The sequence below is a fragment of the Microcaecilia unicolor genome, chromosome 1, assembly GCF_901765095.1.
Source record: "Microcaecilia unicolor chromosome 1, aMicUni1.1, whole genome shotgun sequence".
In the NCBI taxonomy this organism is placed as follows: Eukaryota; Metazoa; Chordata; class Amphibia; order Gymnophiona; family Siphonopidae; genus Microcaecilia; species Microcaecilia unicolor.
Window position 1 is genome coordinate 451,580,010 of NC_044031.1, and position 17,392 is coordinate 451,597,401.

Genomic DNA, 17,392 nt, shown 5'->3' on the forward strand with positions numbered 1-17,392 from the left:
GTCTCTAGGTTCAGTTATTAATACCAATAAGTCATCTGCAAAAGCAGCTGTTTTAAAGAGAAAATCCCCTATATGAATTCAACTAATTGAACATAGCCAGGCTTAATCCTTACCATGAGAGTGGAATAGTCAACATAGTTTTTCTACAAGACCAGTATGCTACGATCAAAGGAAATTCCAGAAGAGTTGAGAACTTAATCGTTGAAGTATCTCATTCTGGAAAGGGTTACAAAGCTATTTCTAAAGCTCTGGGACGCCAACAAACCACAATGAGAGCTGTTGTCTCCAAATGAAGAAGACTTGGAACAGTGGTGAATCTTCCCAGGAGTGGCTGGCCTGCCTAAGTACTCCAAGGGCACAATGACAACTCATCTGGGAATCCACAGAACTTACCAGAAGAGCCTCTCTAGCCTAAGCTAAGGTCAGTGTTAATAACTCCAGTATAAGAAGGAGACTGGGGATAGGAGATTCAAAATAGTGGCAGAGTGAAAGGACATGTCCTGAGTCCCTCCGAGACACCCATCTGGAAAATCCAGGATAAATGCCCACATCTCCCGAAATGAGGGCTGCGAACACCAAGGAATAAAAAGGGAGCGATCGGTAGTGAAAAGGAGCCATTCAGGCAGGATCGAGGAGCATGAAGGAGTTGGTGAGTGGTCCAGTCTCCGTACGTGGTGCAAGCAGCGGATTGGCGTTTGTGGGTGAGCGGGGCTGTTGCGGCAGATGGGAGGGGACGGTGGCCAGTGAGAACCAGGAGCGACAATCAGGCGAGAGGGAAGGAAGCAGCTGCGGAGCCGGGAAGACGCAGAAGGAGGCAGCATTTGAAGGAGACCCCGGGCATTTTGGTGTGTTGGGGCCCGGTAGCGTCGGCGTCTTCCTGCGGGTGGAAGCAGAGGCCCAAAACGATTGGCTGGACGGAGAGAGGAGGGGAATCGCTGTCCCGGTGGAAGGACCAGCTGGGTTACTGACGGGGTAAAAGCTGCAAAGTATGGAGTTAGGAGAAATGGAGCAGTATGTGCCTGGAATTGAACATTAAGGATGCAGCTTTGAAAATAGTGCTGTCTACAGCTGGGTCTGGGTTGCTTTGGCCCATATTTAGCTTCTGTCTTTTAAAAGGGGACTGACTTTCAGCAAAAGAACGAGTATAGGCGGAGTGAAAGGGCAAAAGGGTCTGGGAAAGACAGAAGTAGTTCTGTGGGGAGCCTAAGAGCAGAGCTCTGTTGGGACGTTAAGTTGAGTGCGTGAATTCTGTAGAATTAAGTGGTATCCTGAAGGGAGCCTAGAAGGGGAAAGATCCCTGAGGAATGCCACCAAAGAAGGGATTGGAGCGTTTTCGTTTCTCCACAGAGCAAGGAAAAAAACCTCCGGTGGTGTCGAAGGGGACAGAGCGAAGTGAAGCCAGAATGGCGGCAAGTCCAGCAGTGGCCGAGGAAGAGCACGTTGAGGTGAGCCCTGGGCCTGGTGAAGATGTGAAAAGGGAGATGGTGATTTGGTTTCAAGATTTGAAGACTGATTTGGCAGGGGTTGGATGGATATTCAAAATGCTCTCAGAGAAATTAGGGTGGGCATTTGTGATTTGGGAATGCGTGTTGGCGAGATGGAGGAGGGGATGGAGAGTTGCAAGCAAGACTTGGGGAAACTGCAGAAAGTGGTGAACGAGGAGATGCAAGAATTGCAACAAATTAAGGATCAGGTCGAGAATTTGGAAAATAGGTCACGCCGCAACAATTTGCGATTTAAGGGTGTTCCTGAGTTGGATGGGTCCGGCAATTGTGCAGCAGTGATTCAAGAATTGTGCAGGTTCATCTTGAGTCCTGCAGATGGGAGCCAGTTGCCGGACTTATATATTCAGAGAGCTTACAGAGTGGCAGGTCCACAGTGGGAATCTCGTCAAAGAGACATTGTGGTGTGTTTTGCAGATTTTCCCTTGAAGGAGAGAATTTTGGCTAAAGCCAGGCAACAAAAAGACATTATTTGGAAAATTGTAAAATTGGAGTATTTCAAGATTTGGCCTGGTCTACATTGCAAAAACGTCTCTCTTTTCGAGAAGCCACAAAGTTTATGAGGTCCAAAGGGATTAGATACAAGTGGCTCTTTCTGTTTGGGATATTGTTAACAGTGGACGGCAAATCGCTTAAAGTTCAGACCCTGGAGGAGGCTTGGTCAGCTTAGCGATCTTTGGGGTGCAGAGATGTTCCAGTTCAGAGAGAGATTTGGGAAACTGCTGGAGAGCCCAGAACAGATTTGGCATGGCAGAAAGTGGTGAAGCAGGTGAAGGCTTTTGACAAGCAAGGATCCTGAAAGCATACAGATTTGTGTGGACTGGTGGTGATTTGCTCAATTCTGTGGGGAAGTTCAGGGGGGGACTGTGGGATATTTGAGTGATCGAAAGAAATGCGGGTATAAGTAGGATGATGAGAGGGATAGGGGTTAGCGTTGAAAGGGTTAAAGTTTTCGGAAGGAGTGTGGATTCTGAGTGTGATGGCTGATTTACTGAAAAAGAGATCAGTTGTAGGGGAGGGGAGGATGGGGAAGGGGCAGGGGATAAGAGGGAGCAGAGGAGAGGGGATTTGGGGCAGGGGGAGGGCAGGGAAAGTCTAAGGGGGAGGTGAAGGGATATAGAGAGGGGGTGGGGGGAGAAGGGCGGTGTGTTGTTGGTGGGCACATGGAATGTGAATGGGTTAAACAATCAGGGAAAACGCAGTAGAGTATTTAAGGAGTGTTGGGTAGGTTAAAGTGGGATGTAACGTTTTTGCAAGAAACACACTTAAGTCTGAGATATGCCCACTTGCTGCGTTGTAGGCCTTTTCGGGAAGTGGTGTTACATTAGGGAATAGGGCCAAAAAAGATGGGGGGAGTGGCTATTTTGATTAGACAAACTTGTGGAATGGTGTTTAAAGAGGTATTTCGTGATACTAATGGACGTTGTGTGGGCCTTAGAGGGTGGCTACAGGGGGAGCAGTTGACATTGATCAACGTATATGCTCCGAATATAGGACAGAGGGAATTTTTTCACAAGCTACATGAAGAAATTTCTGGATTTGTGAAAGGACAAGTAGTGGTAGGAGGGGATTTTAATATTGCCCCGGATGCAAGGTTAGATCATTCAGCAGGAGGTGGGCAGCAAAGTGGTCATAAGTACATAAATATTGCCACACTGGGACAGACCAAAGGTCCATCAAGCCCAGCATTCTGTTTCCAACAGTGGCCAATCCAGGTCACAAATACCTGGCAAGATCCCAAAAAAGTACAAAACATTCTATACTGCTTATCCCAGAAAAAGTGGATTTTCACCAAGTCCATTTAATAATGGTCTATGGACTTTTTCTTTAGGAAGCTGTCCAAACCTTTTTTTAAGCTAGAGTATTCTTTTATCCAAAAAAAAAAAGTTTGCCTGTTTTGCATTATTATATATTTATATGTATTTAAATGTCTCCACCCGTATTTCCCATCTCACCTTTTGTCTAGGTTATACATATTTAGGTCCTTAAATTTAATCTCTTAGGGCTTTGGTGACATGGCCAGCATTAGGGGGTGTGCAAACAGGGCATTGGCCCTGGCCTCCATGCTACAGGGGACCCCCAAACCTGTTTAAATCTGATGGAGATGTGGAATGGCATTTTAGAAAGGATGTTCAAATTGGAAATCGTACATCCAAGTCACGACATCTGAAGCTTTGAGTTTCACTAGTATTTTAGAACAGGATCTGCTGACATAGAGCCTGTTGTAAAATACATAGTGAAGTGGATGTCTGTAGCCAACTAGGTGCAGCAGGAACATCCATTTTAGGAAAAAAATAAACATCGAAAATATGGATGGGAATAAAGCAGGCACATAGACGTCCCTTTTCACAGCACATCATTGGCCCTGGTTGTCACTTTATCTGACCCTTATTTGTGCTCATCCACCTCCTGACACCCCCCCCCCCCAATATTGAGTGCTGATTCTCCCCACCCCCCCCCCCGAGAAACTTCTGCCCTGGATGAAACAGCTGCAGCCTCTTCCCCCCACCACCCCCAAGCCATACTCTCCTCTACCCCTGGGACCTACCTGTGGTATAGATTGAACCTGTCAGTGTTCCTGGGTGGCAACAGTCCCCCTCCACTGTTGCCAGGAAGTGCAAAAGTATATAGCTTGGCACCTCTGCCTTCTAGCAGTGCTAAAAGGCACAGGCGCCATCCTAGGCAGAAGAAGAAGGGGACAACCAACACTTGATATCCCATCTGCAGACCTTGCTAAATATTTCAATGAAAAAATCAGAAACCTACGCAAAACCCTACCTCAGAACAACATGGACATAAAAAACTTCATTAATGGTTTAGACCCAATCCCTGGTGAATACCCTGCTGACCGAATGTGGTCAAATTTGGCTTTACTCACCGCTGACACAGTTACCCAGGCAATTAAACAATGCTCAAACAGCCACTGTCAACTGGACACCTGCCCCAGCTACCTAATATGATCTGCCACCCCCCCCCCCCCCCCCCCAATGCTTCATAATAGATCTCACATCCCACTTAAACTTCATGTTACAACAGGGTATATACCCTCAAGAAAAAGGCAACATCCTGCTCACCCCAATACCAAAAGACACCAAGAAAAAAAACCAAATGATATTACCAATTACCGCCCAGTAGCTTCTATCCCATTAGTAGTCAAACTCATGGAAGGACTGGTGACCAAACAACTCAATGACTACATAAACTAAAGTCATTATACTACTTGAGTCACAATCTGGATTTCGATCCCTACACAGCACCGAAACAGTACTTCTCACTCTCCTAACCAAATTCAAGCAGGAAATAGCAATAGGCAAGAGCATTCTCCACCAATTTGACACGTCAAGTGCATTCGACATGGTCAACCATAACATATTGCTAAGACTTCTAGAATACTTTGGAATCAGTGGGGGCACTCTGAATTGGATTAAGGGCTTTCTAACCACAAGAACTGGGAGGAAGGCACTGCATCATTTTTTGAAGGGGTTGTAAGTGGTGGATTACTGGAGGCTGAAACATGGGGTGCAGCAGAATTACACCTTTTACTCTCATGCAGCTCAGACTTATTCCAGGATTGATGGACTATGGGTGCATCGCAATGGATGGCATATGGTGGGGGCAGCTGAGATAAGAGACCATGTGTGTTTCTGATCATGCGCCAATGTGGATTAAATTACTGGGGTTGAGCCAATGTAGGGGGCAAGGAGTCTGGAGACTTAATGAATCATTACTAGGGGATGAAAAAGTGCAGGAAGATATCCAGAGTACTATTCTGGATTTCCTCCGGTTTAATGATAATAGGGGAAGTAAAGGATGGGTTGCTATGGGATGCGTTGAAGGTGGTGGTGAGGGGTGTTTTGATTAAATGGGGGCCCCGTAAGAAAAGGGAAAAGGGGTAGTTGTTATTGATCTTACAAAAAAGGTTATTGCATTTAGAACAGATGCACAAAAGGAACCCTTCTCCACAGGTATGGGCAGAATTAAAACAAGTGAGAGGGGAACTAGCGCAATTCCAGGTGGTAGAGGTGGATTTTATGAGATCTAAGTTGAAGCAACAATACTTTGAATTTGCTAATAAGTCCAGTGCAATGTTGGCCCGGTATTTGAGGGTGAGAAGAGGGCGTTCCCTTATTCAGAAGCTGAGGGATGGGAGTGGAGGCTGGCACTATCTTGAGATAGGAAATTGTTTTGTAGAATATTATCAAAACCTTTACAGTGCATCGGGAGAATCACAGATAACAGATATGGATCGGTTTTTGGATCAGATTCCTCTGCCATGTTTGGACGAAGCTGAAAGAGCCCAGCTTGGGGAGCCCATTAGATTAGGGGAAGTTCAAGGGGTGATAAAAAGACTCTCTAATGGAAAAGCGTGTGGCTTAGATGGATATTTGGCAAGTTTCTATAACTGTTTCGTGGGGGAGGTGGGGGACCTTTTGGTGCGAGTGGGGAATGGTGCTTTGAAGGGTAATGGGCTTCCGGAATCCATGTCTGAGGCTGGGATAACTGTTTTGCCTAAGCCTGGGAAAGATCCAGTAGAATGCGGTGCCTATAGACCCATATCCCTTCTGAATGTGGATGCAAAGATTGTGGCTAAGGTATTGGCTAATAGACTGGCTAGAGTGCTACCGAAGTTGGTCCATATTGACCAATCGGGATTTATACCGAAGAGACAGGTAGGGGAATAATATCAGGCGTACTCTTCATTTGATTTGGGAGGCGCAAAGATCTCGGGATAGTACAGTTTTGTTGGCCATAGATGCTGAAAAGGCTTTTGACCGGGTAAGCTAGGGGTTTTTGCGTGCAGTGATGAATAGAATGGGCTTGGGAATTTTGGGGCTTGGTTGTCAGCGTTGTACACAGCACCAAAGGTGCGCCTTAACATTAATGGGGGCTATACTTCCTTCTTCCCAATAGGTAGGGGGACCAGGCAGGGTTGTCCCTTGTCTCCACTCCTTTTTGCTATGTACATGGAACCATTGGCGGTATTGATAAGGCAGCACCCAGAATGTAAGGGTATTACGGTTGGGGGGATGGAACATCGAATTGCGTTATTTGCCGATGATGTGCTGCTTTATGTGATAGATCCGGAGAGGTCACTTCCGGTGGTTTGGGGGATTTTTGAGGACTTTGAACTATATGCTGGCCTAAGAGTGAACTCATGGGGATATCTTTGCAACACGGGGAAAAAAAGTAGATTGAGAGCATTGTTCGAGTTTCGGTGGGCCAAACACCATATTCGATACCTGGGGATTCAGATTCCTAGGGATTTGGGTAAAGTGTATAGTCTCAATTATGGGAAGATAATAGATAAAATTCGGGGGGAGTTGTCCCGATGGAAGGGATTGTGGAGGAGTGGCCTAGTGGTTAGGGTGGTGGACTTTGGTCCTGGGGAACTGAGGAACTGAGTTTGATTCCCACTTCAGGCATAGGCAGCTCCTTGTGAATCTGGGCAAGTCACTTAACCCTCCATTGCCCCATGTAAGCCGCATTGAGCCTGCCATGAGTGGGAAAGCGCGGGGTACAAATGTAACAAAAAAAATCATGGTGGGGGCGTGTGGCTGTGGTGAAAATGAATGTGTTCCCTAGATTGTGATTTTTGTTTCAGGTGTTACCATTAGCGGTTCCGAAACGGACATAGAAGCAATTGCAGGGTTTGGTGGGACAGTTTATATGGGGGGGGGGGGGGGAGGGGGTAGTTATCCCAGTTTGGCGAGGCAAGTGTTATGGGGGGATCCTGAGAGGGGGGGTAGAGGGGTACCTAATTTTGAATCTTATTATATTGCTGCTCAATTGAGGATGATTGTAGATTGGGAGAGGGGAATAACTAAGCCGGCCAGTCAGTTGGAACAATCATGTAGCCCGCAAAGGCCACTGAGCTCTTATTTGTGGACTTCTGAAGGAATGGGGGGAATATTGGCAGGGATACAGAACCCATATGTGAGGCATTTGCTTGAAGTGTGGGGCGGAGTGAGCAGGAAATGGAGGCAGTTGGAAGGGGTGTTGAAACTGGCACCTTTGCGGTGGGAGCCAAGATTTGGGGCAGGGAGAGCAAATGCTAGTTTTGTGAGGTGGGAGCAAGCGTGCATTGTCAATTTCCGAGCAGTATTACAGGGCGGAGGGTTAGGAGCTTCGATACGTTGTGTTCTATGTTTGGGTTATCGGGGGGGGGGTGGGGGGGGTGACGTGTTTTCTTAATACAGATTCAACATTTTGTGGGGGCACTGGGGTGGAAGGGGGGGGAATCCACAGGAGAGGGAGAGTTTGGAAATATGTGGCTTTTGTTGAAGAAGGTTCCCAGGCCAATATCAGTGATATATAAATTTTTGAGGAGATATGACCCTAAGCCATTTGGTTTTCAGGGGGCTTGGAAGGAGGATTTAATCAGAGCAATATTGCAGCAGGGCTGTTTGTTAAGGCTTGCTTCTTTGCAGATGATACCGAAGTCTGCAATAGACTAGACACCCCTTATTGTATGGATAGCATGAGGAGGGATCTAATGAAGCTTGAATGGTCTAGAATTTGACATATAAGATTTACTGCTAAAAGAATTCTGAGTCATACATTTGTGCTGGAAAACCCTGAGGAAGCAAAGTATAAGGGGAGAAGTACTTCTGAGCATGAAAGAATAGCAGGACTTGGGAGTGATCATATCAGATGGTCTTAAGGTGGCCAGATGGGTACAGAAGACTATGGCAAAAGACAGAATGATGCTTGGGTGCATAAGGAGAGGAATGGTCAGCAGGAAAATGAAGGTGATAGTGCCTTTGTATATAATGAGACCCCAGTACTGTGCAATTCAAGAAACTGCACCTTCAAAAAATTGTAAACAGGATGAAGTTAGTCCAGAAGGTGTCTACTAAAATGGTCAGTGTTCTTAATCATAAAGCATCTGGGGACAGACTTAAAGATCTCAACATGTATACTTTGGAAGAAAGGCAGCAGAGGGGAGATATGATGCAGGTATTTAAATACCTCCGTGGCTTAAATGCACAGGAGGCAAATCTTTTAACTGAAAGGAAGCTCTGGAATGAGGAGGCATTTGATGAAGGTGAAAGGGGATAGACTTAAGGGTAATTAAGTAAATACTTCTTTACAGAAAGGGTGGTGGATGTGTGGAACAGCCTCCCTGTGGAGGTGGTGGAGACAGACTGTCTGAATTCAAGAAATCATAGGACAAGCACATAGGATCTCTAAGAGAAAGGAAAAGATAGTAGATGGGATAGGCCACATGCTTTCTGAGTATCATTTTTGTTGCCCTTTTCTGAACTTTTCTAGAAACATAGAAAATGGGATAGGACATCTCCCTTTATCAAAAAGGCTAAATAGGTTAGGGCTCTTCTGCTTGGAGAAAAGATGTTTGTGAGAGAATATGCTAGAATGGGAAGGATTGTGACAAGCATATGGTCAAGTCATACTTTGATTCTTTTGAAATACCATTGAGACTTCTGCAATGGCTACTGGAGCTTGCAGACTTTAATGGCTGCATTCTTCAAATCTTTCTTATGACATAAAGGAAAAGCTCACAGGTATGCCATTCCAGGGTCAAAATCTTTTCAGTAATATGATCAGAGAGGCAGCATCTCTCATAGCAGTTCACTATGAGTCTCTTAATTCCCTCTTCTTGTCCCCCTTTGACCCACTCTTCCCCTCTAAGAAGGTATATGGAGGGAGTCATAAGATAATCTACTACTGTCAAAGGTATAGGTACCCTCCACCCCCTCATTTCCTACAAAAGCATTCACATTTTTGCTCTCATATGAAGTAGTGGAGGGCCCAGAAGCACTGACATGCTTCTCAGCCAAAATCTGGAGCGGAAATTTGACTGCCATCAGGAAAACATCAGAATTCCAGTATCTATGCCAGACAATCTTCCAGATAGAAAGGAGACTGAAATTTTATGTGGACCATTGGTTCTGGCAATCATCCACCGTAGATAGAGAATTGGCCTATTTGAGAAACCAACACAGTACCCACCAAGAAGACTGTGGTGAAACAAGGAGCTGACCTTACTCTCTTAAAGACCTACATAGTCGAACCCCTTCCACCAGAGAGAAAAAAGGCAGGGATTGTACTTCAATTAGTTCCTGTTTACAAAAGAACAGAGAGATATGATCGTATTCTTGACCTAAAGTTGTGAGGACTTGTGTCCTGTTATCCGTGGCTTCTCACCTTCTAAAGATAAGTAACTTGATTTTCTATATGTCCAAAAAGAGGCAGGTTAGGGACACAGACTTCCTTGGGTGCATTGGACTTGGTTGAAGACAGGTAGAAATGTACACTGGTTCAGTGCCTTCTTCCAGCCTCCTCTTCCCCCACCCCAGTGGATTTTCTAATGAAACCCTGCTTAGATTTCTCTTGGAAAATGTGCTTGCAACAAGATGTATAAAAGTTGCCCTAACAATTAAGTTTTTTGCTTTTTTGTTTTATAACAGCTAGAAGAAGCCAATGATTTGCTAAGGACAGAATCTGATACAGCAGCCAGGCTGAGAAAAAGTCAGACAGAGGTCGGCAAAACTGTGAACCAGTTAGAATTGCTAAACAGAGAACTACAGGAAAGGTGCAGAGTATTAGAAAATAACAAAGTGCAAGTGGAGAAGGATTACTACCAGCTACAAGCAGCACTGGAAGCAGAACGAAGGGACAGAAGTCATGGATCTGAAATGATAGGGGATCTACAAGGTAATGATTTCATGTATAATATTCAATGCTACTTTTTGGGTGGCAATCCTATTTACTGTTTGTGGTGCTTACTTTAGTATCTCATGCACATGAATTGATGAGATTTGCTTAAGTGTGTACTTTCTATACTTATTCGCCATTCCTTTTGTTTTCTTGTTTAGTATGCTTGACCCAGTGACCGTGAGGAATTACAGTTTTGCAGTAGAGTCTAAATCGGTGTTTTTGTTTCCCAGCCCTATCCTGGAGGTACACCTAGCAAGTCAATAATAAACATGTATATAAGATACATTTACATATTCTGGAGATCCAGATTATGCAAATAGAACCCCCGTCGTGCAGGGTAATCCTTGCATGTCCACCTTGATAGGCTTCTGAGCACTATAAGCCTTAGTGCACTGTGTGGAATGGGATGGGGGACAGCCACATTGTAAGACACTAAAGGAATTTTTCACTCAGATATACATATGCTGAGTGGCAGTATTTATTTATTTATTTGCTGCATTTGTTTCCCACATTTTCCCACCTCTTGGCAGGCTCAATGTGGCTTACATTATGCTGCCATGACAGTTGCCATTAGCGAAATAAGAAGAACAAAGTATTATTTCGATTAAGGTAGATGGAATTCATGAGAATTAGAAATAAAGAAATAATTAATATATTCAAGATATGCAAAAAGAGTAAAATGACAGAATAAGAACTTTTGCTAAAGTAAAAATAAAATGAAATGATGGAATCAGCAGAGAAATATCAGGAAATTGTCCTTGTTTTCACGGCCCAATCTTCTACAAAATATCAAGTCCAAAAGTAGAAAATTAAAAAAAATTCATTCAGTATCAATTCTCCGATCTCTTGAGAAGGCTATAGGCATGGGAGGACTCCATTGGACTTTACTTGCAAACCTCAATCCCTCTAAAACCATTCTGTCAAACTCTGGGATCCTCCCAAGATTTTGTTTGCTAATACCAGGCCCTTAAGGAGCTGCAGCAGACTTCAGAAGAAAATCCACTTGCCCTTGCTTCTGCTTCCCTTCCTCTACTTCAGTGGAGGTAATAGGGAGGATGGAGAGGACATCTCAGCTGCTGTCTTCTAAATCCAAAGAAAATGTGTTAAGGCCAGGTTTATGGACTGTCTTATGCTGTTTGTTGTGGCTGTCCTAAACCCAGTTTGGTTAGGTGTGCTTCCACATATATGGGCCGATGATCAGAAGGAAACGCGGTCGCTAGACTTTCTTGGTAGACTTTCTTGAGCAATCAGAGCTTTTCAAAATTATATATTATTTTCTTATGAGAATTAACTATCAGGAACAGCAAGAAAAATATTGACACTTCTGGTAAGTCTCAAAATAGAGTAATTTATATAAACAGTCAAGTTTGGGAATTAGAGATGAAAGTTCATCACTGTGTATAAATGAACCATCTTGGATAATTCAACATTCTAACACTTGCATTAGGTTTTTTTAAATTAGTACTTTCAGTGTACAAAACATGAAATAAACTAAAGGAAGCCAGAAATAAACAGCAAAGAAAAAACATCCACATTCATAAACTGTAGAAGTAAAGATAACTAAATTCAAATAAAAAAGAAAGAAAATGAGAACCAAATCATAGTCATTTTAGAAAGATGTTGAAGACCTACTGTGAAGAAACGGTGTGTTTTAAGCTTGTAAAATGTATTGGATTGCATTATATGTGAAGTGTATTTCTCCTGTTCTCTAGCAGATGGTGCATGTTTATGCTTAAAGCTGTTACAGAGGAGTTACTTGTCTTTACTAGGCACACAGATAATAGGAGGTGTCTGTAGTACATAAGTATTGCCACACTGGTAGAGACCGAAGGTTCCATCAAGGTCAGCATCCTGTTTCCAACAGAGGCCAATCCAGGTCACAAATACCTGGCAAGATCCTGAAAAAGTTCAATACATTTTATGCTGCTTATCCCAGAAATAGCAGTGGATTTTCCCCAAGTCAGTTTAATAATGGTCTATGGACTTTTCCTTTAGGAAGCCATCCAGACCTTTTTAAACCCCGCTAAGCTAACTGCCTTTACCACATTCTGTGGCAAACAAATTCCAGAGTTTAATTACACATTGAGTGAAGAAAAACTTTCTCTGTTTCGTATTAAATTTACTACTTTGTAGCTTCATTGCATGCCCCCTAGTCCTAGTATTTTTTGAAAGAATAAACGATTCACATCTACTCGTTCCACTCCACTCATTCTTTTATAGACCTCTATCGTATCTCCCCTCAGCCATCTTTTCTCCAAGCTGAAGAACCCTAGCCGCTTCAGCCTTTCCTCATAAGGAAGTTGTTCCATCCCCTTTATCATTTTTGTCGCCCTTCTCTGCACCTTTTCTAATTCCACTATATCTTTTGTGAGATGCGGTGACCAGAATTGAACACAGTATTTGAGGAGTGGTCGCACCATGGAGTGATACAAAGGCATTATAACGTCCTCACTTCTGTTTTCCATTCCTTTCCTAATAATGCGTAACATTCTATTTGTTTTCTTAGCCGATGCAGCACGCTGAGCAGAGGGTTTCAAAGTATCATGAACAACGACGCCAAGATCCCTTTCTTGGTCGGTGACTCCTAACGTGGAACCTTGCATTACGTAGCTATAATTCAGGTTCCTCTTTCCCACATGCATCACTTTGCACTTGCTCACATTAAACGTCATCTGCCATTTAGATGCCCATTCTCCCAGTCTTGTAAGGTCCTCATGTAATTTTTCACAATCCTCTCGCAATTTAACGACTTTGAATAACTTTGTGTCATCAGCAAATTTAATTACCTCATTAGTTAATCCCATCTTTAGATCATTTATAAATATGTTAAAAAGCAGCTGTCCCAGCACAGACCCATAGGAAACCCCACCATCTCTACCCTTCTCCATTGAGAATACTGACCATTTAACCCTACTCTCTGTTTTCTATCCTTTAACCAGTTTTTAATCCGCAATAGGACACTACCTCCTATCCCATGACTCTCCAATTTCTGCTGGAGTCTTTCATGAGGTACTTTGTCAAACGCCTTTTGTAAATCCAGATACACAATATCAACCACTCATCTTTATCCACATGTTTTTTCACCCCTTCAAAGAAATGTAATAGATTGATGATGTAACCAGTTTTTATTTGAAGCTTGACTGTTCTGGGCTGTGATTGGCCTGGAGTTGTGAAAATTGCCTAGCAGATGCTGACTGTTGCTTCGGTCTAGCCAGGAAGGAAAGAGAGACAGATCTCTTTGCTGAGGCTCTATAAACAGTTATATGTCCTGACCTTCCTAGGTGCTGTTTAGACAATATATAGATGTTTAATTAGTGTTATAATTGATACATATTTCAGTTACCTGTTATTGTTTGCTAATTGCACATTTTTGTTCAGTGTTCAATTTTATGAGAATAAACAGAATTGTTTATTGTCTATGCTTGTCTGGACTGATTAAGAATCTTGATGGTTTGTGTGTTGGGTCTGTAAGTGCTTTTTGGGAACCATGGGACCACTGGGAGTGTGGCCCCAGTAACCTAGAAATCACTGGGGATAATTTGAGTGCCGGAGACTCAGCCAAAGGCGGTTGTGACCCAGTCGGCAGTAGGAGAGTGCTAGTGTAGAGCACAAGCAGCAGGTGCAGGCAGACCTGAGCTATGCTGGGGGTAGACCCTCTAAGTGGCCGTGGGGTAACCCCAGGCGGGTGGCTAGGTGTTTCGTGACCGCACCTGGAGTATTGTGTTCAGTACTGGTCTCCGTATCTCAAAAAAGATATAGTAGAATTGGAAAAGGTACAGCGAAGGGCGACGAAAATGATAGTGGGGATGGGACGACTTTCCTATGAAGAGAGGCTGAGAAGACTAGGGCTTTTCAGCTTGGAGAAGAGACGGCTGAGGGGAGATATGATAGAAGTGTATAAAATAATGAGTGGAATGGATCGGGTGGATGTGAAGCGACTGTTCATGCTATCCAAAAATACTAGGACTAGAGGGCATGAGTTGAAGCTACAGTGTAGTAAATTTAAAACGAATCGGAGAAAATTTTTCTTCACCCAACGTGTAATTAGACTCTGGAATTCGTTGCCGGAGAACGTGGTACGGGCGGTTAGCTTGACGGAGTTTAAAAAGGGGTTAGATAGATTCCTAAAGGACAAGTCCATAGACCGCTATTAAATGGACTTGGAAAAATTCCGCATTTTTAGGTATAACTTGTCTGGAATGTTTTTACGTTTGGGGAGCGTGCCAGGTGCCCTTGACCTGGATTGGCCACTGTCGGTGACAGGATGCTGGGCTAGATGGACCTTTGGTCTTTCCCAGTATGGCACTACTTATGTACTTATGTACTTATGTAAGTTTGTGATATGAGTATTTGCTATATACAAGTGTTACTGTTGGTAACACATTGTTGGATAGTTGTTCATTTTTTTTTCTTTTCTGCAATTGTAAACTTTCCCAGGTATGCCTGGTCTCTTTAGATTGTAAACTGCGTTGAACTTCTTTGACATAGTAACATAGTAAATGACGGCAGAAAAAGACCTGCATGGTCCATCCAGTCTGCCCAACAAGACAAACTCATATGTGCTACTTTTTGTGTATACCCTACTTTGATTTGTACCTGTCCTCTTCAGGGCACAGACCGTATAAGTCTGTCCAGCACTATCCCCGCCTCCCACCACTGGCTCTGGCACAGACCGTATAAGTCTGCCCAGCACTATCCTCGCCTCCCACCACCGGCTGGCTCTGCCACTCAATCTCGGCTAAGCTCCTTAGGATCCATTCCTTCTGAATAGGATTCCTTTATGTTTATCCCACGCGTGTTTGAATTCTGTTACCGTTTCATTTCCACCACCTCCCGCGGGAGGGCATTCCAAGCATCCACTACTCTCTCCGTGAAAAAATATTTCCTGACATTTTTCTTGAGTCTGCCCCCCTTCAATCTCATTTCATGTCCTCTTCGTTCTACCGCCTTCGCACCTCCGGAAAGGTTCGTTTGCGGATTAATACCTTTCAAATATTTGAACGTCTGTATCATATCACCCCTGTTTCTCCTTTCTTCCAGAGTATACATGTTCAGGTCATCAAGTCTCTCCTCATACGTCTTGTAACGCAAATCCTTTACCATTCTCGTAGCTTTTCTTTGCACCGCTTCAATTCTTTTTACATCCTTCGCAAGGTACGGCCTCCAAAACTGGACACAATACTCTAGGTGGGGCCTCACCAACGACTTATACAGGGGCATCAACACCTCCTTTCTTCTGCTGGTCACACCTCTCTCTATACAGCCTAACAACCTTCTAGCTACGGCCACCGCCTTGTCACACTGTTTCGTCGCCTTCAGATCCTCAGATACTATCACCCCAAGATCCCTCTCCCCGTCCGTACCTATCAGATTCTCCCCGCCTAACACATACATCTCCAGAGGGTTTCTATTCCCTAAGTGCAGTATTGTATTGTGCTACTCTGTTATCTCTAACAACTTCATGGAGCTCATTTTTGAAGCAGGTAGATGTCTCAAAATGCCTACCTCTATGTGAAGGGAGAATCCCTCTCGTTGAGACCGGAGCACAGGTCTAAATTTTATTGCTGGCTGCCTCTTCTGAAGTGAAGCACAGATATACTGCTCTAGTGAAGTCCAGTCTGGATCTTCATTTGAAGTGCCACCAGCTGAAGATTAGGAATGCTCCTTCAGAGTATCTTTAGAGGTTTTATGAGGGATAGTTCCTGCATTTTTTATCAGCAGGTTTATAATAATTTTTGTAGTGTTTTGGCTGACTTCTCAGTATTGTGTTGTGTGCCTGAAAAAGTGCAGGAAAATCCGCCATCATTTTTTATTCGATTTCCAGAGCACCTATCGGCTCATCGCCACTCACTGAGTGTGTGATTGTGCTGTGACTCTTTTGTGGAACCTAACTTTCACTAGCAGCTAGGAGGTTTCACTTTATTGCTGCAAATTTAATACAAATACCTGTGGTAATTTCATAGCCTGAGCGGTGCTGAGAATATTTTAACCTCTAATTAATGCTCTCCTCATATGAAGGTTTCATTCTGTGTGGAATAGTTAACAATTCAGACAACTGTTTATAACTATAGACTTATGCACTGCATTCTTGTTCACTTTTGAGCTCCCTGTTTATTTTAGTCTGGGCTAACTTTGACGAGTTGCCAGTTTTTCTCATCCAGTTTTCATGGGGTTTACACTTCCTATTTTCTCCTGGCTTATACCTGTCAGTATATCTGTGCATCTGAAGAAGGTAACATCGTGTAATGAGCATCCTCACAAATAGATATGCATTGAGGCATTCCTGTTCACTCTATGAGAACATTAAGCTAGAGGGCTTAGATAATTATACTAGTTGATTTCCTTCTACATATGTCCTTTTCAACATAAATTACTACTACTACTACTATTTAACATTTCAGTATGTGCTTTCCTGCAGTGATCACTTCAAGATATAGTGTTCTCTGGGGTCCAGGGAGAACAGTAGATTTCAGGCTGCTTTTTGTAGCAACAAATGGTGCATTTTATGAGCTGCTGTGGCAGGGCCACTAAGGATATTTTTATTTCTTCTCTCATTGCAGTTTAGTTATGATCTTTCCATAGTTACATATAAAAAGTAAAGTAAAAACAACAAAGACTTTTTTTTTGCTGCCTGAAATTGTCACCTGTTTTTCATACCAAAGATTTTCCTGTGTTTTCTGCTGGGCCAATCAGCTCAGTTACAAAATAGAATACTTTTTTCTAGTTTTCAGTTTCAGGATTCCACCTACATTTCAGTTTGTTAGTTCCTTCTGTGTTGCATTTTGAAATGGCTGGAATTGCAGCAATCTCATGGTAGCAGCCTGAAAGTTTCAGCAGTCTTGTACCCTTAGTCTGTGTACTGCATTGCAGCCTAATAGTATCCTACATTGCAGCCATAAGATATCTTATATTCTGGCCTCAATATTTCAGGTGCAGTGCACCAGGCAAGTATGAGCTACATGGCATTCTGTGAGTAACAGCTGCATGGCACCCAGCAAGTTTTAGGTTTGGAACTGGCTTATATTCAGCATTAGCACATACGTTTTGCTTCTGAATTGCGCCAAGTCACATACTTGTTTATCCCTTTGAATTTCTTACAGGTGATTCTTTTGGTTTAGCAGGCCCTCCTATCTTGTTGTCTCTTGATTTCAGGAAACAGTCAGATTTTCCACAGAAATCTGGGTTCTTGTCCAATAAGAATGCTCTTGCTA

General features: G+C 43.4%; 1 protein-coding gene across 2 annotated transcripts in view; it reads left to right on the forward strand.

The window, feature by feature from the left end:
- Positions 1-17,392, forward strand: part of ROCK1 (Rho associated coiled-coil containing protein kinase 1) — a 523,306-nt gene that overhangs the window by 298,592 nt on the left and 207,322 nt on the right. For both annotated transcript variants that reach the window (XM_030212894.1, XM_030212901.1), the window contains one exon: positions 9,932-10,178. In XM_030212894.1, the coding sequence (XP_030068754.1) occupies positions 9,932-10,178 (247 nt within the window). The remainder of the gene's footprint in view (positions 1-9,931; positions 10,179-17,392) is intronic.